Below are 22,573 nucleotides of genomic sequence, written 5' to 3' on the forward strand. Positions count from 1 at the left end.
TTACTGCCAGTGTTGTCATCTAATTTGCACGGTTAATTTCTTAAATTATGTTCTTCAAATACAAAGTGTTTGTTTTATCTATAATTGCATTTTAGTTCCTTTAACATTATTCCCTTCTATCTAGGCCTAATATTTCACACATGGAATACACTTCTACATCTATAGCTAACTTTATTTCTCCCTTTTAATAGCTATATTATTTAAAATCTTTTTCACCACTTCTTTATTGAAAATGGTATTTTTTAATTCAAATATAGTTAATTTATAATATTATATTGGTTCCAGGTATGCAACATAGGGATTCAATATTTTTATAGATTATACTCCATTTAAAGTTATTATAAAATATTGGCTATATTCCCTGTGCTGTACAATATATCTTTGTAGCTTATTTACTTTATACATAGTAATTTGTATTTCTTAATCTCCTATCTTGCCCTTCGCCTTCCCTCTCCTCACTGGTAACCACTAGTTTGTTGTCTATATCTGTGAGTCTCTTTTTATTTTGTTATATTCATTCACTTTATTTTTTAGATTCCACACATAAGTGATAAAATAGAGTATTTTCCTTTCTCTGGCTGACATTTCACTAAGCATAATATCCTCCAGGTCCATCCATGTTGCTTCAAATGGCAAAATTTCATTTTTTATGGCTGAGTAATATTCCATTGTGTGTGGGCGCCTGTGTGTGTGTGTGTGTGGGCGCCTGTGTGTGTGTGTAAAAAATTACACTGCTATGAACATTGGGGTGGGTGTATTTTTTTGAGTTAGTGTTTTTGTTTTCTTCAAATATATACCCAGAAGTGGAATTGCTCAGTCATGTGGTAATTCTGTTTTTAGTTTTTTGAGGAACCTCCATACTGTTTTCCATAGTGGCTGCACCAATTTACACTCCTACCAAGTTAATACTAGAGTTCCATGACTTATGACTTCGCAGATACTTAACTACTTCCATGATTCTATAGTAGACCTTGGTTTTCTTTTATATGAAACAAAGAGAAAATTTAAACACTTAGAACTGATAAGATAAATGTGTGAAAATCCCACAGAGATATGGTTACACAGGAATATATAAAAAAAAAAAAATCCAATGTGCCCAGGCAATTATTAAAGAGGTACACACTAAGGCAACTGAGACACAAGCTATAGTTCCACGGCTTTTCCATATCACCTCAGTCCAGGAATAATGGATGTTTGCCAGAGGAAACTGGAAAGAAAATAGATGGGGGTGATTCCAAGGATCCTCTCAAGCTTCTGGGGTTTTGCTCTTGTTCTGTGTTTTGGACATGCTTTTGTTTAAGGAAGGAGATGACTGTGCTGTACTTGAATCAACCAGGATAAAGAGCAGCCTGGAAATGTGTAGGGCTTATGTAGGGTTGGGAGTCTAAAATATGTGGGGTAACTTTAGAATCTCGACTTGGGACCAAAGTTTCTGAACCAAAGAAAGAATGCTGGCGGCCTCCCTCTATTTTCATTAGTACGCAAGTACTTTTCCATTATTGCCTATCAGACATAGTGTATATTCATCAAGTCAAATCATGAGTCCTACACTAGAAATATTACAAACATTTAATATTATGTTAACTTTTAATTAATAAAAAGGCTTTCAAGGTGGTGCTGGTTATATGCGGTTCTGCTAAATATCAGAGAATGTTACAACACAGAACAAGAACAATGCCAAAGCAGTGGTTAGCTGCTTCTCCTCATGCCGCATCCGAAAAAAAAATTTTTTTAATTGGGAACAAGCATGTATTTCTGCAATGTAATTTTAAGTGATTTAAATTAATCATCTTAATCACAGTTAATAATAAGTTGGATTCTTAAAAATCTGTGCCAATAATCAACAATCAGAAACAGCATTTCATTCATATAAAATCTATAGAAGAAATCGTTTTATTAAAAAAACTGAATGTGTTTATTCAAATGGGACTCTTACATGGAGATGGAAAAGTTGCCTATATAAAGGAAACTAGTGACCAATTAAATGCTATGGTTTCTAACTGCTCTCTTGTCCTTACCATAGGCTAAGCTCTATCCTCCAAGATTTACATATATTAATTAATTTAATTCTCATAACAAGCTTATGAAGCTGGAACTATTATTATCCCCATTACAGAGATGAGAAAACTCAGCCCTATATGCTTAATTAACAGTGGTAATTGGGCAGCTGAGATTTGAAACTAGTCCACGTGGCTCTAGAAGCTGTGCACTTAACCACAATGCCAAAAAACCACCACATCAAAAAAACCAGCTAACCCAGAAAGACTAAAGCAATAATTCACACCTCGTCCCTTGTTTATATTTTCCATCATAAAGCAGACACACTGTATGTCAAATCTTAAATGTGTGAGTAATCACATCAATTTTCCACTTCATTTCTTGTGTGCATACACAATTTCAAAACACAACTGCTTCCATTTCTATTCTTTCTGTCCACATTGATCTATTAAAATTTGCCTCTTCAGAACCAAAGAACGAAATGAACTCACACTGTAAGGATTAAGCAAACTGTGAATGACTCAGTCACACACTCAACACTTTTAAATTAAATTCTTCTAACATGTTTTCACTTTCAAAATATGACAAGAAAAGGGTCAGGCAATTCAAATCTTCCTTCCCCTTTCCTGGCACCTCCACACTGAGAATATTTACTGGTTATTTTGGTATGGTGCTTCTTGCCAGTTAGTTCAATTTAGATGAAAGCTGTTGTTTTCTAATTTCATTTCACTGTAAATGACAGAGACAAATTGTCATATTACCTTGAGAGTTCCACTGGCAGAATAGGCTGCATATGAGTACAGCGGATCTTGGCTGCCGTGTTGTCTGGCTTCTTCGCTGCAAGGCTGGCCATTAGGATGAAAGCACTGGCCACTGCTACTTAGAGTCACTGAGCTGGGAGAAGGGCCTGGCAGGTTCAGCAGCACAGAGTAATTTACAAACTGTATGTCTTCTAGGCCCAAAGAAGTCCACTGAGTCTTAATCTTCTTTAATATTTCTATGTCGTTTTCACTTTTGTACAGTTGTACCAAATTTCTGAAAGAAATTTAAAAGGTATATTCTAAAAAAAAAAGGAAATCTTTATTCTTTCAAATGGTGGTGATTCAGTATACGAACCATTATTAATAGATGTGGGATGTGAAAGATGCGTGAGACAGGACACTACACAAGAAATTCACAATTTGGTAGAGGTGATGAGCTTTACAGAAATTATAGAAAATCAAAGCAGAATGAATTAAATTCAAATTAAGAACTAATAAAGTTCTATGGGACTACAGAGAAGAGAAGAATTAATACCAACTAGCTCTTTTATTACTTCTGATCCTTCTATTGACAACAACATAATCTATTTAAAACTCGGCTCCAAACCTAGGGGTCATGTTGGTTGAGACAGTTCTGCACTGTAGTTAATATGATTACATATAAAGCTATGTGATTAATACACAGATATTGGTATTTAAAAAATGATTCAGAGGGAACTCTTCTGATACAAATTACATGCCAAATTACATGATGCTATGAACATAACGATATGCAATAAAATCAGTATATTGTGGCAAAACCAACCACAGATTGTCAAACCAATATGAAGTTAATTTTTGTGTGTGCTTGCTGTGTAGTCTATATATTTATTCCTATACTTGTTCCATAACCCATAATGACACTATTTTTGCTTAGGACATCCTAGAAACCAGAAAAGCTCTGTTTAAAAAATGCATAGAACCTAGAAAAGCATGAGATATGGGAAATTAAAAAATAAAAATTTAATAAAGTTTTGCTTTGTTTTGGGCTAGAATGCAAAGGAACCAGCTCTTTTTTTGGCAAAAAATCTTCCTATAAGCATTTTATTGTTATCCAAACTAATACCTAAGTGGAAATTTTACTATAGTTGTCATTTTTGCCCATCAAATTATTTTTCTCACACATGCTTATTTTAGGACCCTGTTTATTCAAGAACCCTCAATGAAACATATTTGAAAAAAGAATAAGAAACAGGCACAATGGAAAAAAATACATAGGATGGTATAGGAAAGCATTACTGGAGAAAAAAGGTCTGTTGACACAGCTTAAAAGCTGGTATATACAGGAAGGTGCGATGACAATTTACCAATTGTTTTCTATCTTTTAAAGGTTATTTCTATTCTTTTTAAAAAAAATATCTAATTTGACCAATCATCAGTGTCATGTAAATTTTATGGAAAAACTTATGGAAGAATTCTACTTTTTATTCTGAATAATACTGGTCAGCCTTGTATTTTTTTTTTTCTTTTTTTGGTGGGGAGGCTTTTTGAGGTATAATTGACAAACGAAATTGTATATATTTAAAGTGTAAAACATGATGATTTAATATACATGTATGGTGTGAAATTATTATCACAATCAAATTAACACATCCATCAACTCACCTTTGTTACTTAGTTGTGTGCCTGTGTGTGTTGAGACCACTTAAGATCTACTCTCTCGGCAAAATTCAAGAATGCAATACAGTATTGTTAACTATAGTCACCATGCTATACGTTAGATTCTCAGAACTTATTCATCTTATAACTGAAGGCTTCTATTCTTTGACCAACATCTCCCCATTTCCCTCAACGCCCAGTCCCTGACAACTATGATTCTACCCTGTTTCCAAGAGTTTGACTTTTTTTAAGATTCAACATGTAAGTGATATGCTGCAGTCTCTGGCTTTCTTGGTCTGGCTTATCGCACTTATCACAGTGTTCTCTGAATTCATCTACATTGTCGCTAATGGCATGATCTCCTTTTTTAAGGCCGAATAATATTATTGAATGTGTATATTGTATATACATACCACTTTTCTTTATCCATTCATCTGTCCGTGAACACTTAGGTTGTTTTCATACTTTGGCTATTGTGAATAATGCTGCAATAAACATGGCAGTGCAGATATCTCTTTTAGATACTGACTTCATTTTCTTTGGATATATACACAGAAGTAGTACAGCTAAATTGTGGTAGTTCTAGATTTAATTTTTTGAGGAACCTCTATACTATTTTCCATAATGGCTCTACCAGTTTACATTCCCACCAGCAGTGTACAATTTTACCTTTTCTTCACACCCTCACCAGCATTTGCTATCTAGTCTTTTTGACAGATCTCCTAACAGGTGTGAGGTGATATTTCATTGTGGTTTTGCTTTGTATTCCCTGATGATGTTGAGAACCTTTCATGTATCTATTGGTCATCTCTGTATCTTCTTTGGAGAAATATTAAGGTCCTCTGCCCAGTTTTTAAGTGTTTTTTTTTCTTTTTTTGCTAATGAATTGTGTGAGTTTCTTACATATTTTAGATATTATCCCCTTATTTTCTCCTATTCCATAGATTGCCTTTTTATTTTGTTAATCATTTCCTTGGCAAAAAAAATTGCCAAGACCAATGTCAAGAAGTATTCTTTTTTAGGAGTATTGCAGTTTCGGGTCTTACATTTAAGTCCTTAATCCATTTCAAGTTAATATTTATGATGGAGTAAGACAGGGGTTTCTTTTGCATGTGTACATTGTTTTCCTCACATGATTTATTGAAGACACTGTTCTTTCCCCATTGTGTTCTTGCCTCCTTGGTCAAAAATTAATTGACCATATATATTGGGTTTATTTCTGGGCTCACTATTCTGTTCCATTGACCTATTTTCTATGATTAATTTGCTTCATTGATCATTTTTGATCAAACAGATCATTGATGTGTTTGGATGACAAAATAATCTTTTGATCACTATAGCTTTGTAATATAGTTTGAAATCAACAAGTTTGATGTGTCCAGCTTTGTTCTTTTTTTCTCAAGATTGCATTGGCTATTCAATGTCTTTTGTGGTTCCATATAGATTTTAGAAATGCCACTGGAATTTTGATAGGGATTACATTGAATCTGAAGATTGCTTTGGGTAGTGTGGACATTTTAACAATATTAGTTCTTCAAATAAGAACATGAGATATCTTTCCATTGATTTGTCTTAATTTTTTTCATCAATGTCTTAAAGTTTTCAGTGTACAGGTCTTTCACCTCCTTGGTTAAATTTATTCTGAAGGATTTTATCCTTTATTCTAGGCTTCCAATTTGTTGGCTGATATTTGTTCATAGTAGTCTCTTAAGTTCCTTTGTATTTCTGTGGTGGCAGTTGTAATGTCTCCTCCTTTATCTCAGATTTTATTTGAGTCTTCTTTTTTCTTAGTGTAGCTAAAGGTTTGTTGATGTTGTTTATCTTTTCAAAAATACAGCTCAGTTTCATTGATCTTTTCCATTGCTTTTCTGGTCTCTATTTCATTGATTTCTGTTATTTACTGATCTTTGTTATTCCCATCTTTCTGCTAACTTTGGGCTTAGTTTGTTCTCTTTCTACTTTCTTCAGGTGTAAAGTTAGATTGCATATTTGAGATCTTTCTTTTTTCTTAAAGTATTTATCACTATAAACTTCTTTTTAAAACTGTCTTTGCTGCATCCCATAAGTGTTCATATGTTCTGTTCCATTTTTTCTCAGGATGTATTTTGATTTCCCTTTTGATTTCTTCCATGACACACTGGTTACTCAGGAGTATGTTGTTTAATTTCCATGTTTAAAATTTTTCCAGCTTTCTTCCTATTATTGAGCTCTAGTTTTATACCACTGTGGTCAGAAAAGATATTTGATACGATTTCATACTTCTTAAATTTGCTAAGTCTTGCTTTGTGACCTAAATTATGATCCATCCTGGAGATGTTCTATGTGTGCTTGAAAAGAAGGGGTATTCTGTTGCTGTTGGGTAGTATATTTTGTATATGTCTGTTAGGTTCATTTGGTCTAAAGTGTAGTTCATATTCAATATCTCCTTACTGATTTTCTGTCTGGATGATATATCCATTGTTTAAAGTTGGGTATTGGAGTCACCAACAATTATTATATTGTTCAGATCTGTTAATGTTTGCTTAATATAGGTGCCAACGTTCAGTACCTATATACTTACAATTGTTACATACTCTTAATGAATCAATCCCTTTGTAATTACATAATGACGTTCTTTGTGTCTTTACAGTTTTTAAAGTAAGTCTATTTTGTCTGATGTAAGATTGTAGGTGTCCTCAGTGGCCAAGGTTGTGACTATACACAGTAGCAGTGAGGGCTGTTTGGTAGCAAAGGCTGCTGGGGACTCCCCATCTCTTTTTCTCCCATGTAGGATGTTTTGGCTGAAGGGATCCCTCTTGGTGCCTGGTTGGCTTGCAGGGCTATTACAGTGAGGGTGACATGGGTGTCTGATGAATGGACACCCATAGAGTAATCACAAAGCCAGGGTCTGGAGTATAGGTGCTTGTAGAGTGATAGCAGCTCCCAGGATCCAGGACATTGGTCAGCCTACAGTGGCAGTGACTCTATTGCCTAAGTCACAAGAACACATGGAATGGCAGCTATGTCCAGGTCTAAAGTGCAGGTATAGCAGAGTAGCCATGGTTCTGAGTTCTGGGGAATGTGCACGGTTAGGGGGGTGGTGGCAGCCCTGGTTCTGGGGACTCTGCAACAGCAATTCTTTTGGGTGTGGGGAGGGACAGCAGCATCTCCCTCTCCTGGGAGTCTGCAGCAGTGATGGCTTTTGGTTACCTCAGTGGTGAAAGCTGCTGGTATCCTCTAAGCATCAGGTCACTGAAGTCCATGCCAATGAACATTTTGGGGCCTCCCACCATGAAAGCTGTGGGGAGTTTGTGGCTGTCGGGGTGTTACAGTCCTGAGTGACAAGACTGTTAGGATCCTCCACAGAGCCAACCACTGGGGACCATGGTTGATACCAATAGCCTCCACCCTTCTTGGTTCCTAGCCATCTTTGGATGTCCCAGCTAAACTGATCTCCCCCACAACCTTTCTCCCTTTTCTTTTTTTGATCCACTGTGTTGCTATAGCCCTCCCAGACCTATTTTAGTGCCTGGGTATCTAATTTTTTTTTTTGGTGGTGGGGAGGAGGGGTGAATACAGGCTAGTATTTCCTACTCCCTCATCTTGCTCTCTTCCCTGTTCTTTCATTGCTGTATCTGATCTCTGCCTCTGCAACTCTCTTTCTTTGTTCCTAACTGCAGTTCTTTCTGCAGTATTTTGGACAGGGCAAGTAAACTAATTGAATTGAAACTTAACTCAGTTTGATGAAAAAACCATTTGGAAATTAATAATCAATAATGTCCTTTTGTAATATGTATAAAGTGGACTTGCAGAATACACACTTTTTATTCATGTAAATTTGACTATGTACAGTCAACATTAACAGAAAAAGAGAAGAGAAATTTTAATACTACTTTAGACTTCTATTTTTTTTTTTTTTTTTTTTTGCTCCTCTACCCAGTCAATTGATGATCATAAGTCTACCAATTAGTAGGCAATATGTTTACTCTGTCATTTCTTTTGCTAGTCTCAGGTTCAAAGTGCTTTACAGTGTAAGCAACACAAAAAAACGTTTCAAGATGTTTATACTATACAACATGGCCTTGAAAGGTAAATAAAATACTACTTTAGGGACTCAAATGAAGAATTAGTAATTTGTCTCAATGCTGGAGAATTTCTAAATATTATTCACTATGAAGCTAAAATTACTGAGTAAAGGATATTTGTATTCTCTATTTCAATTTAAAGGATATATACTTTTTGTATTATAATTTCATTTTTCAATGTTATGAAAAAATTGAATATATAATATATAACATATATAACTTATGAAGAATAATGAAAGAATGACCCAGCCTATGAAGTATAACATTTCCAATATTACTGAAGCCCTCTAGATAGTCTTTATTTCATCAGTTACCCTGGCCTGCAGGGTAATCACCAACCTTTTTTCTCTTTTTGTGGCTTCCTTTGTCTTCTTTTTATAGATTTAATATGTATGTATCTATAAGTCCTTAACAGTTCATTCCTTAGGCTTTGAGTTTCTACCTTTATATACTTGGTATCTTCTATATATTCTTTTTTTTACATATATTGACATATGACATTACGTAAGTTTAAAGTGTACAACATGATGATTTGATACACTTATATATTACAAAATGATTACCACCATACCATTAGCTAACACCTTCAGCACATCACATAACTATCATCTATTTTTTGTGGTGAGAATATTTAAGATCTACTCTCTGGGCTTCCCTGGTGGCACAGTGGTTGAGAATCTGCCTGCCAATGCAGGGGACACGGGTTCGAGCCCCGGTCTGGGAAGATCCCATATGCCACGGAGCAACTAGGCCCATGAGCCACAACTACTGAGCCTGCGCGTCTGGAGCCTGTGCTCTGCAACAAGAGAGGCCGCAATAGTGAGAGGCCCGCGCATCGTGATGAAGAGTGGCCCCCACTCACCGCAACTAGAGAAAGCCCTCGCACAGAAACGAAGACCCAACACAGCCAAGAATTAATTAATTAATTAATTTTAAAAAAAAGATCTACTCTCTTAGCAGCTTACAATATGATAATTATTGTAAATATACGAATATTCTTTTGTGATTTGATTTTCACTCAGTATTAAATTTCTGAGATTCCTCCAGGTTTATTATCAGTTTCCTGAGACAAGTATTTTAAAGTTGTTTTGTTTTCTCATTACAAATAATGCTGCGTTGATCATTCTTGTCTATGTTTCCTAATACATATAGGCAAGAACCTCTCTAGGGAAGGACTTACTGGTCCATAGGTTATGTGCTTGTATAACTTTAATCAAAAATGCCAAAATGCTTTTTTAAAAGTTCTGATTGCACTGATGCCAGGTCTGCGTGAAACTTATTCTTCCATTCCTCACCAATACCTGGTATTGTCTTTATTATTTTATTTTATTTTATCTTATATTTTTACCAAGGGTAGTGGGTGTAAAATTGCATATCATTATGTAACTCAGAAATACTGTCACTGGTGTATGCTAAATAGTTTTCCAAAGCTTGTTGTACTACCAGCATTATTTAAGAGGTCCTTTTTTTTTTTTTTTTTGCAGTACACAGACCTCTCACTGTTGTGGCCTCTCCCGCTGTGGAGCACAGGCTCCGGATGCGCAGGCTCAGTGGCCATGGCTCAGGGGCCCAGCTGCTCTGCAGCATGTGGGATCTTCCCGGACCGGGGCATGAACCCATGTCCCCTGCATCGGCAGGCGGACTCTCAACCACTGCGCCACCAGGGAAGCCCTAAGAGGTCCTATTTTTAGAGTATCTAACTTTTGCTATCCAATAAAAGTAAAATTGTATCCAATTTTTATTTGGATAATAAAATTATTTTATTTGGATAATACAAATTATTTATTAATTTGTATCCAAAACTGTATCCAACTATGATTTTAATTTGCATTTCCAGGATTACTAATGAAGATTTTTTCATGTATTATTTAGCCACCCATATTCCCTTTCTATGCAATGACTATCTGTGTCTTTTGCCCACATTTATGGAAGCTTTTGTGTATTCCTGATAATATTTTTAGGTCAGGTGTAGGGTACCTATCTTCTCCCAGTTTTTGGCTTCTCTTTCATTTTCAATGTCTTGTTTTATGGTATTATAAAAGTTTATAATCTTAATGTACATTTTTTAAAGGTTTTTTGGTTTCTTATTTGTTTTTAATAGAATGTACAGTGCCATAAGCTGGCCACAGCATGGTGTCATTTGCTCCAGAGAGCCTTTGTGTACATGTATTTTTTAATACAGTGTAATGGTTTCCACATTTTCCTGATGTGCTTAAGAAATTCCTCTCAGGGATTTCCCTGGTGGCACAGTGGTTAAGAATCTGCCTGCCAATGCAGGGGACACGGGTTCGAGCCCTGGTTCAGGAAGATCCCATATGCCGTGGAGCAACTAAGCCCATGAGCCACAACTACTGAGCCTGCGCTCTAGAGCCCACGTGCCACAACTACTGAGCCCATGTGCTACAGCTACTGAAGCCCATGTGCCTAGAGCCTGTGCTTCACAGCAAAGAGAAGCCACCACAATGAGAAGCCCACGCACAGCAACGAAGACCCAACACAGTTATAAATAAATAAATAAATAAATTTTAAAAAAAGAAATTCTTCTCAAACCTAAGGAAATGAAGTCATTCTCATAAAAGTTTTAAAGAATTAAGTTTCTCACATTTCAATGTTTACTTAGAATATTTGTGTGTGTGTGTGTGTGTGTGTGTGTGTGTGTGTGTGTGTGTGTGTGTGTGGTATGGGGTAGGAATGCATGAAATATTACTTTTTTCCATATGAATAATCATCCTAGTCACCTTTGTCATATTCTTCAGTCATGTGCAGTGACAGTCATATACAAATTTGCACATGTCTGTGAGTCTGACTCAGCTCCTTAGTCAATTCCATTAGTCCTTTTGATCCATCTTCATAGAAATATTCTATTTTAATTATTATTACCTTAAAATATGCCTCAGTATTCAGAAGGGCAAGTCCTCCTACTTGTTCTTCCTCAAGAACATCTTATTGTTTCTTTTTCTCTTCCATACTAATATTAAAATGAGTGTATCAATTTCCATATCAAGACTATGATTAGAATTACACTGAGACAAGATCAATATGAGGAGAAATATCATCCTTATAATAAAATAATAAGCCCTACATATTATCAAATACCCAGTTAGTGTTAACATAAAAATGTTTTAAAATTAAAATATTTTCTGCTTATTGATGGTGTAGAGGAATACTATCCCATTGTTCTACCAAGTAATCCTGCTAGGCTCTAATTATAATATTTTTATCTTTTTCTTAGTTTTCTTCATTAAAAATATAAGCAAATAATGAAGTTTTATTACTACCTTTCTCGTCATTTATATATTGTAATTTTTTGATTACTAAGCAGGCTAAAACCTCCAGAAGATATTTAATAAAATATTTAATAAGTTATGATAGTTATTTCTAAATATTAGATTAAATATGTTCCTCTCATTTTGATAGAAGCTGTTTTATAATTAGGTATTGGATTTTATCAGAAATTCTGATGCATTTATTAAGACAATAATATTATCCTTTTCTTAATAGGGTGGATTACCTTAATTGAAATTTTTTAGCATTAACTCAAACTTGCATTCCAAAAATTAACTCTACTTAGTAGAATGCATTATGATTTTTAGCTATTATGTGATTTATTTTGCAAACATTTTATTCACAATTATCATGTCTAGTTTTATAAGTAAAGCTGGTATGCAATTTTCAGGCATGATTTTAATTTGAAGTTACACAAACCTCAAAAAATGAGGTAGAGAGTATTTTGTCCCTTGATCTGTTTTTTTGGGAGAACTTGAATATGATTATAATTTTGGAAAAATACATATTATTCTAATTTTTTAACATCTTTATTGGAGTATAATTGCTTTACAATGTTGTGTTAGTTTCTGCTGTATAACAAAGTGAATCAGCTATACATATACATATATCCCCATATCTCTTCCCTCTTGCATCTCCCTCCTACCCTCCCTATCCCACCCCTCTAGGTGGTCACAACACTGAGCTGATCTCCCTGTGCTATGCAGCTGCTTCCCACTAGCTATCTATTTTACATTTGGTAGTGTATATATGTACATGCCACTCTCTCACTTCATCCCAGCCTACCCTTTCCCCTCCCCGTGTCCTCAAGTCCATTCTCTACGTCTGCATCTTTATTCCTGTCCTGCCCCTAGGTTCTTCAGAACCTTTTTTTTTAGATTCCATATATATGTGTTAGCATACAGTATTTGTTTTTCTCTTTCTGAATAGTTATTATTCTTAAACTAAAAATTGTCTTACTTGATGTTCTTATTATGGGAGAACTATGAACTGCTGATTCAAACTCTTTAATGCTATACTAATTTTATTAGTTCTTCTTTGAATCATAGCTCTTTCATTGCTCCCTGTGTCACTTGCTATTAATCTTCAAAGTTTCTGATTTCATCACTTGCCACAGTACTCTATCGTACGTTTTGATTCCCTTGCCAACTTCTCTTACTATCTTGTCAGCTCAGGATACCAGTGTTTTAAAGGAGGTATATGATAATATACCTCCTTTAAAGGTAGTACTGTAGGTACTGTACACAGCCTCTACATGTTTTGTATGGTACCTACTTAAAAATAATACCAAAACCAAAAATGCACTAACTTGAGCACCTAAATCCCTACATGTATTAGACATGATGTCTTTGTAAGTACTGATTACTATTCCCACAGCATCTAATAGGGAAAAATCTGGATAAGCAGCTAAGAATTATGATCCAAATTCCTGCATCTTCCACAGGCTTACATTGCAAATATTTGTTCAAAATTTATTGATGTATCATTTTACACATTATCTTTACCTTAGAGAGATTATCTTATTCAAATCTTATACACTATGATGGTTGACTGGATTTAAGGGAACATGTATTACAGTAGTCTGAATACCACTTTATCAATATAACAAAAATGCATCCTGAAAGATGTTAACAAAGCTTTGGTATACACATGGTTATAAAAGTACTGGTCTTTAAAACATGATAGAGAAAACATTTCCTAATAAATATTGCCTAACATTCCAAATAATTAAGGTAATAAATACCTGTTCAAGCTTAATCTTCCTAGATCAATTTTTAATTCTACTGCCTTTAAAACTGTATTTTAAATTTATCAAATTGTTTATATGAGTCTTGTCCCCTGCACCACCCCTCCAAAAAAGTTTTAAAGAAGCTATATGAGTTCTATGTTCTGAAATTATGTAACCTTTAAATCTAAATTGTTTTACATAAATCAGTTTTATTGATACAAATGGTTTGGTCAAATGATTCTATCCATTAATTATTTCAAATCCCTTCGAATGTTAAAATGCAGAAATTTTATTGAGAATCTACAGTTTTCTGAACTTTTTCCCCACAATATTTTGAGATATACGGTGAACAGTTCTGTTATAATTAGGCAGTTTGCTATATTCAAAAAGAAATGTTATTCAGTAATTAACTGCAATATAATTTCAATTTACTAATTTCAGAAAAAGCTGCAAAACTAGGAGTGTGTCACCTAAAATCACATGATATTTGACAAATATTTCGCTCTGCCTTAATTTTTAGGAGTTTCCATGGGCCAGTAGTTTTGGCAGGAAGCATAATGAACTGTGATGCCTGAGACTTGAATTTGGAAGTAAGTTTGGCATTAGTGTTTCACTGGCTGGTAGAGACTGGAAATGGGAGGATTTTGGCTTTGATAGACAAAATTCTGTTTATATCAATGTTTCACACCTGCTACTGGATGAGCCACAGAGCAACCCTGGCGTTCGAATTGGAGGAAGCGATGCATGTAGTACTCCTAGTGCAAGGGTGAGTGCCAAGATTCTACTGTAAATGAACAGGGAAAGAAAACACCTAAAGAAACACACTCACATTACACAGAAAACAAACAGCGCATTTACTCATGTCCACCGAGATTTTCTTATGTGCACATACAATAACATACACACATACTCATACTGTAGGGGTTTGATATTTCTTATTTGACTTGGTATTCAATGTAGTAAATTCTGTGAATCATGCACTATATGTACCTAGTAAATTTCAAGATTATAGCATGAACTGACTTTTTATCTCAATTTTGCTTTAGAAATATTAACACTAAAATGCATGGTAAAACTGTATTACACATGATAGCAAGAAATTAAGTGGTGAGGAGGGTAAAGGAACATTCTTTCACTTTTCCTCCCAGCCACCCACTAACACCATGCCAAATAAAACATGATTACGTGCTCAACTACTTTTTGCCTTTTAAAAGACCATATTAACAGTAAGTCCTGTATTTAATGTCTACTCTAGAGACTGAAAACATTGTGCATAATTATTTCACAAAAAGACCCTCATGTAACTACTGTTATTGTTTTACAGGTAAGAAATTTGAGGGTCAGGCAATGTAACCAAGAAGTAAAATGTCCCAGATTTTAAGGAGGTCAGATTTCTCCTACACTACATTGTATTTTAGATTTCCACTATACTACACTGCTATTTAGAAGGAGCAGATAGTCTTCCAAACCCTGATGCTTTCCAAAAGCAATACAAATGTTGAGGTTTATAAAGCATAGTATTTGGGTAAAATAATTAAAAGTTAGATGGTATGAGGTTGGAAGAAAGAGATCTTTATGCTCATGAGAAAATAAGACAGAGAAATCAAAGTATTTCAAGAACACAGTAGTCTAAATTTCAGCGTTTGAGAACCATCTGAACAAGAAAGAAAAAACTGCTTCTTATATACTCCATTTTTAAAAAAACTAGAACAGAAGTAGATTAGCTGAAAGATATCTTCCTGTCTTCTCCTTGTGATCAAGGAGAACATGATACATAGCTGTCTGCTTTGCACGTTATGGAAGGCACACAGACGGGCTTGGTGATCTCTAGCTAAATCCCTGGCATAAAGCTGGTAATTAATATTCAATTAATTTGATATTTCTTTTAACTTGATATTACACAAACAGTAAAATAAATGACTAAAACCCAGGACACACAGAAATGAAACAAAATAAACTGCCAATACATCTGTTACTACCTGAATTAGAAAAAATAAGAGTCTAGTGGTATATCTCTACATCTTTCATCTTTTGCACACATTCGTACAGGAGATAATTCCATCCCTGGTTAATAACGTGTGCATATTTGGATTGTAAGAAAAAAATACAGTAGTATCTAATGATGAAGCATTTAAAAATACATTTTAGAAAGAAGAAATGTGAAAAAATGGAGGCTAATAAGCTTTTATAGAATGCACCAGCCCAGCACAAGAATGTTATACTTACTATTAATAGCGCCTGGCTTTAGAGACTCTTTCTCTGTCTTTTAGGGAAAATAGTTGTCAAAGGTCACTTTCTGATTAAGCACCTAAATTATCTAAGCTAAATTTAAAAGTTGATTCACAAAATGGACAAGTTAATCCAATCAGTAAGACATTGTAAGTCTTCAGTGTCATCTGCTTGGTTCTCTAATGCAATGACATAAACTTGGATGGTACCAAAACTTACATGGATTCTTGATTTAAATAGTCACTACTCTATGATCCAATGAATAAATATTGGGAGAAGCATATTCCATTTCAATAAGATCATAACAAAAGTGACTGGTCTCCATACTTCAGAATAAGCATTTTTACTGAGAAATGTTTAAAGTACCTGAAACACTAACATGATTCCCTATTCTTGACATTAACACAAAATTATTAACATATTTTACTAAACTCAAAAAATAAACTTTTTAAGGACAAGTATTGAGTCTCACCCTTTTTAACACATCCTAAAACTCTAACTACAGTTCCTTGTGCTTAGTAAATGGGAACCATAGCAAATAATCAGTAAATGTTTTTTACTAAATATACTGTTAAGACTATATTGAAAGTATAATTTTAACATACTTATTTTCATTTATTTTCCAATATAGCAAATTAAATCTTGAGTAGTACAGCAAGGTTGACTAAAATAATGAAGTTACCTTATATAATGGGGGAATTAATATATTTAAAAAATAATTTTTAGATATTGTCTTTCTGTGACACTGCAAATACATTAAAGCTATTGTCAAAACAATGAATGATAATGTCTCCATAAGGACAATAATCAAAATCAGTAAGAATTTGTGTTACTTGTCACTTGTTAATCAAAACTACCTTCCTTCATGCACACATTCATTTCAGCACTCGAGTGAAATCTTCTCTATTAAATCATACTCATTACATGACATGTTGCATAAATCATGAGAAAAAACTCTTAAAACAGTCATCTTTATGAAATGCTTTGAAATCAATCTGTAGAGATATCTGGTCATTGAAAGTCATAACAGTATGGAAACAAAAATGAAAAACGAAAAGAAATGTTAAAATGATAGAAAATTAGGGTTTTGACAAGAAAAACATATTGCATGTTGAGATATTTGAATAAGCTGTCATTTACAAGCTTCATCTCTATTGTACATGTGAAGAAAGAAGAAAAGAGGCTTATTGCTAGAGAAGAAATGAGCAGCATCGATGGTGATGTATTTCTGACATATACTATCCCTAGTTGGGCCAGACCCTCATCTGCTGAACATCATGAATAATCCAGGATAATTGGACAACCAACTGTCAACAAAAGATTGGTAGAGGGTAGTGGGTGCAGGTGGAGAGAGACAGGAGCTTTGGAAGGAGGAGAATAGAGAGTGGAAAGACTCTGGATTACCTATTGGTTTACCTACTGGTAAAAAAAAAGAAAGAGGGCTTACCTATTGGTTTTCACATATAAGCTAGATGACCTTGTGCATATCAGTATCTTTTGAGCCTCAGTTTCCACACTGTAATATGTTGAATAGTAACATGTTAAGGTTTTTTTGAGAGCATTAAATACTATGTAAAGTGCTTAGCACAGTCTCTAGCACTTCCAGGAGTATAACAAAGGTTACTTTTCTTTCCCTTTTCCTGTCCTAAATGATCTGTCCCAAGTACTGAAACAAGAATAACAGCATCTACTTTAGTATAAGAACTGCATCAGAATATATACATGGACATAATTTGATTCATGGTTGGAACTACTGATATTAAGCCCTATTTGCCATCTTTCTCTTCTTCTGAGAAAGTTCATGATATTTGAATATACTGCTACACATCTGAATTCTAGACACTGGATTCAATGTTTTATATTTTCTTTCTTCCCTCCAGGTCCTTAACAGTTAGGAGCACAATGGAAAAGTTAAGTCTAGAATGATCTCAGATTATTTGTTACTTATTCTTCACAGAAAAATTACCATCATCTCCCTTTAAAAGTTTTTAGTTTTTCTTTATGTAATTAATGTGTATTCACTGGAGGAAAAAACTAGAAAAAACAGAGGAGCAAAAAAGTTTAACAAAAGAATGCAAGAAAATAATCCCAACAGGAAAATGCTCTCCTGGTAATAAAAACAACAACAAAACAATATTACCTGTTGGCAAAATTGAGTTCACAATTCAAATGCTTTTTAAAATAAATACTCATAATTGTTACGGCATTTATACTGTCACCACTACCAACATTTTCTGAGTGTTTGCTCTGTGCCAATCATTGTTTTAGGTGGTTTATATTCATATAATATTTGAACACAAAATTTGAAATTATATTAAAATGGGCCTAGGAAAGAATTAGAATAATTCCCAAATTTTAAGAAAAGATGTCTAGAAATTTGTTTCTTTGCCCTGGCCCACACCAAACAGCTGAATATAGAGCTGCCAGTTAATGAAGACTGGCAGAGCAAGCTGACAGCATCAAGTCTGGAGGATAAGGCAGTAAGCAAAGTTTCAGAGAATTGTATTCTTTCTAGTAATCTAGAGATGGTGGACATTTCTTGAATCTAGGTCAAATATGTCTTTGTGTGTGTATGTTCATACCACTGAATGAATATTGGTGATGCTAATCCAACTGATGAAGCAAAAGCAGATGGCTAATATGCTCCCAGATGAAGGAAAAAAACAAACAAAGAATAGTACTCTCATCACTGAATATCTACTATGTACAAGGAAATGTAAAAGCTCCCATCTGGCAAAATCTGGCTAAAACATCTGAACTTCTTTGGCAGTTGGTCAAATCTCACTTTGAACTGTCCCATGCATTTTTTTTTTTTGGACTTTGCCACTAGATACGTATTTTTATTCTCACATTCATTCTCCCCCCGGCCCTCCACCCGCAAAATGATCACTGACTATCTACTGTGTGGCAGCCACTGTGTTTATTTCAGGTAAATGGTTAAACCAAACAGACAAAACTCCTTGATCTCTAGTTAAGTGAGGTAGGCTTTAAAACTTACAAAATTTGAAAGTACGAAGAAAATATGCAAATTCACAATCAGAGTTGGAAATTTTAACAAACTTCTCTCACTAACTGATAGAATAAACAGAAAAAGAAAAGTTGACTTTTCTGGAATAATACGACTGGTTTTAAAAATTGACCAATTTGACATACACAGTAAACCATACCCAATAACTTTCTAAGTGCACATGGAACATTTACCAAAACTTCCCATATGGTAGGGCCATAAAGCAAGTCTCAACAAACTTCAAAACACTAAAATCATACAAACTGTATGTTTTGAACACAGTGGAGTTAGGCTAGAAACAAAAAAGAAAAATATAAGCAGAAATTCCAGTTGCTTAGAAATTAGATAATTCTCCTTAGTAACCAGTAAGTCAAAGGTGAAATTAAAATAGAAATAGGGAATATTTTTAAATGAATGATACTGAAAATATGACAGCAGTATTTTGGGGAAGCAGCTAAAGCAGAGCTTAGAGAAAAATGTATTGCCTTAAACAAGTAAGAAAACAGAAAGTCAATGATTTAGCTTCAATTTCAAGAAATTAGAAAAATAAAAGCAAAATAAACTCAAATGAAATTTAAAAGAAGTAATAAAAATAAGAACAAAAATGATCGAAATAGAAAACAAACGTACAGGAGAAAAAATCCTATGGATGCTTTGGGTGTTTGGTTTTTTATTTATTTATTTATTTATTTTGGGCTGCATTGGGTCTTTGTTGCTGCACACGGGCTTTCACTAGTTGCAGAGAGCAGGGGCTACTCTTTGCTGTGGTGGGTGGGCTTCTCATTGCGGTGGCTTCTCCTGTGGAGCACAGGCTCTAGGTGTGTGGGCTTCAGTAGTTGTGGCATGCGGGCTCAGTAGTTGTGGCTCATGGGTTCTAGAGCACAGGCTTAGTAGTTGTGGTGCACGGGCTTAGTTGCTCCATGGTATGTGGGATCTTCCCAGACCAGGGCTCGAACCTGTGTCCCCTGCATTGGCAGGCGGATTCTTAACCACTGCGCCACCAGGGAAGTCCTGGTATTTTTTTTTATAACACATGAATTTTTAATAGATATTCTTTTAATAAATATCTCTTAATTACCTATTATGGAACATTTACATAGTACATGAATATTTAATATTTGGAATCCATTTACATAATATATGAAGTACATAATACATGAAACAACTAAAAAGTATGCTTCATTTTAACCTAAAAATTCAGCTAGCAAAGAACTGAAATATACATAATGGTTTTCAGAAACTTGATCAGGCTACTCATTAAACACAGTTAAAGTAACATGGATATTACCTATTCATGTTCCCCTGCCCTTTCCTTAGTCCTCACCATTTTTATGGCTTCTACATACTATACACAAACTATGATTTAATTTCTCTCATTAGCCAATGGGTTTGGATTTCCTAACAAACTCCAATGAAGACAAAGACCCGAAGATAACAGAAGGAAAAATATAGGGGAAAGGAACTAATTCTTTAGAGCCCACTACTCCAAATCCTTGTTTTAATTCTTGGAATATGGGCATAAGCTTATCTTTATACGAGTTCATGGCTGCTTATGGCTACACAATGTTTAAAGTGGTGTATAGTTAAAGCTAGAGCTCTGATTTTTCTTATAGTCACTCACTGCACTTTTCACAGCCATAATAATGTTAAATAATTATATTGAACTGTGTTAAGCTATTGTGAGAAAAAGGTACCAACAAAGCAACTTCTGTTAATTGCCACCTTTAGCATTACTTTTCATGGATGGCCAGCAGACTATTTTTAGTCTTTAAAAATATATGCACATATTTCCAAATTAAATCATGCTGTTTGGGAATACTTGAACTAATTTTTAGTCTATATGAAATTAATAAAACAAAAACATTTAATTTGAATCCTAAGCAAGAAAGTCATGCAAAGTAGAGTTTCTTCTTCTGCTTGTTATTTTTGGAAAAACACAGCTTCTGTGAGGACTGAAAACTGGAAATGAGCACACAATGTTGCTGGCCAGGCTTTCCTCAATATTTCTCTCAAAGAACTGAAATGTCATTATTTTTATATTGTTCAATACCTCTCTCTGTATGTTTTGGCTATATGCACCATGTTGGGCTGTACTCAGCACATGTATAAACAGAGAGAAAAAAAGGGAACAAAATTGTTCTAATTTTTTTTCTGAATTCAATTATATTGTAGACATAATCCAAAATAACAATATATCAAATACCTAAAGCATTGATACTCCTATATCTTGTATTTCATTAACATTTAAAATCGAAAGTTTTAAAAAATCCAGAATTTCTGATTCTTCTTTTTTCTCCTTTCTTTTCTGGTCTCATCTTTTAAATTGAAGATCTGACATCACTGGTCTGGAATTCTTGCTTCTGAACAATCTACTGGAGTGGAGAACGTTCGGCTATTTTAAACAAAGTGTGAGCCTTGCAGTTCACTATGTGCCCTGTCCCCAGTACTCTAGTACTTACTCTATTTGTTTTACAATATCTAGTTGGCTTAAATAGGCTTTTTAGTTTTTTGACCTCCCTTCCTAAAATATATACTCTAGAAAGGTAGCAATTGTAAATAATTTATCTACTTTTCAATGAACTTGTTGCAACTATTTGCATTTATCTTTAAAGATTTTTTTTAATACTCTCTTGTAGGGCTTATTAAGCCTGAGGTAATTCATTTTATTTCCTATAAACTAATGGAACCAAAAAATATGCTAAAGAAAACGGCCACAGCAGAATTTAATTTTTTTAACATCTTTATTGGAGTATAATTGCTTTACAATGGTGTGTTAGTTTCTGCTGTATAACAAAGTGAATCAGCTATACATATACATATATTCCCATATCTCCTCCCTCTTGCATCTCCCTCCCACCCCTCTAGGTGGACACAATTTTGTTTTAATATTAACGACACTGGTATATGTGAAAAAATGAGGGAATGGGAATAGGGATATGTAATATTCATAATTGGTCATCTTTTTTTCATATGAATGCATTTATACTACTTCTTGTCATACTAAAAGTCAAAAAAGAATTTTACAAATCAAATAAGAAGCCATGTGGTACACTTGTGACAGGTTATTGGCAGGCTAGAAAATGCATTTATCTTTGGGAAGGATGATTAAAAATTGGCACTAAAATTATTCATCCATTAAGGATCTACTGACATGTCATGATATCAGAGAAATTAATAGAAAAGAAATAATTCTATTTAGAGATAATTCCATTTGGTCCTACATTTTTCTCCAGGAATATGTTTATTACTACCCAGCCTGTCTGTCTGACTAAACCAGTTCTCACAGTCTTACTACCTATCCTATCCAAAAGAATTATTTTAATTATAAAAAGAATCAGGCCCAGATTGATAGATTGTTTGAAATGTTTTCAATGGAATGAGTGTGGACTGGCCTGTATGCATAAAATCAAGGGCTGAATTGCTGAATTAGGGGTATGCAGACAACCACATCACTTCTAAGAATGAGAGAGGTCATCAACTAAAATGATTTCTGACCCAGTGTTTAGAGGGCATTACTTGCATAATTCCTGAGGCCAGAATTCTCCAAGGGACATTAAGGAAGCCATAGAAGTGGCCTGAGAGGTGGCCACAGCCTGGTGATGAGAAACATAACACTGAATAATGTGCAAATAATGTGCAAAAATCCAGGTAAGCAGTCAATTGTCAGGTAATTGGTTCCCAGATAGCAAGACTCCTGCATGAGTTTATAAATCTGGAGCAGTCTTCAGTCCCTGGGCAGAGAAGACTAAGAAATGCAAGACAAAGGGCCACGAGAGAAAGGAACAAGTGATACATCAGGACTGTGATTTAAGAACTGGCATTTTATTAGAGGAAATAGGGCTTCCCTGGTGGCGCAGTGGTT

The 22,573-nt window shown here is 34.5% G+C and overlaps 1 protein-coding gene across 1 annotated transcript in view; it reads right to left on the reverse strand.

Annotated features, from left to right (window-relative positions):
- The window catches only part of NAALADL2 (N-acetylated alpha-linked acidic dipeptidase like 2), a 1,049,119-nt gene that overhangs the window by 650,623 nt on the left and 375,923 nt on the right, over nt 1-22,573 (reverse strand). The window contains exon 3 of the mRNA XM_027111590.1: nt 2,760-3,033. Within this exon, the coding sequence (XP_026967391.1) occupies nt 2,760-3,033 (274 nt within the window). The remainder of the gene's footprint in view (nt 1-2,759; nt 3,034-22,573) is intronic.

Source organism: Aethalodelphis obliquidens, unplaced genomic scaffold (assembly GCF_003676395.1).
Source record: "Aethalodelphis obliquidens isolate GAN/ISIS:26980383/991018 unplaced genomic scaffold, ASM367639v1 scaffold1, whole genome shotgun sequence".
NCBI classification, from domain to species: domain Eukaryota; kingdom Metazoa; phylum Chordata; class Mammalia; order Artiodactyla; family Delphinidae; genus Aethalodelphis; species Aethalodelphis obliquidens.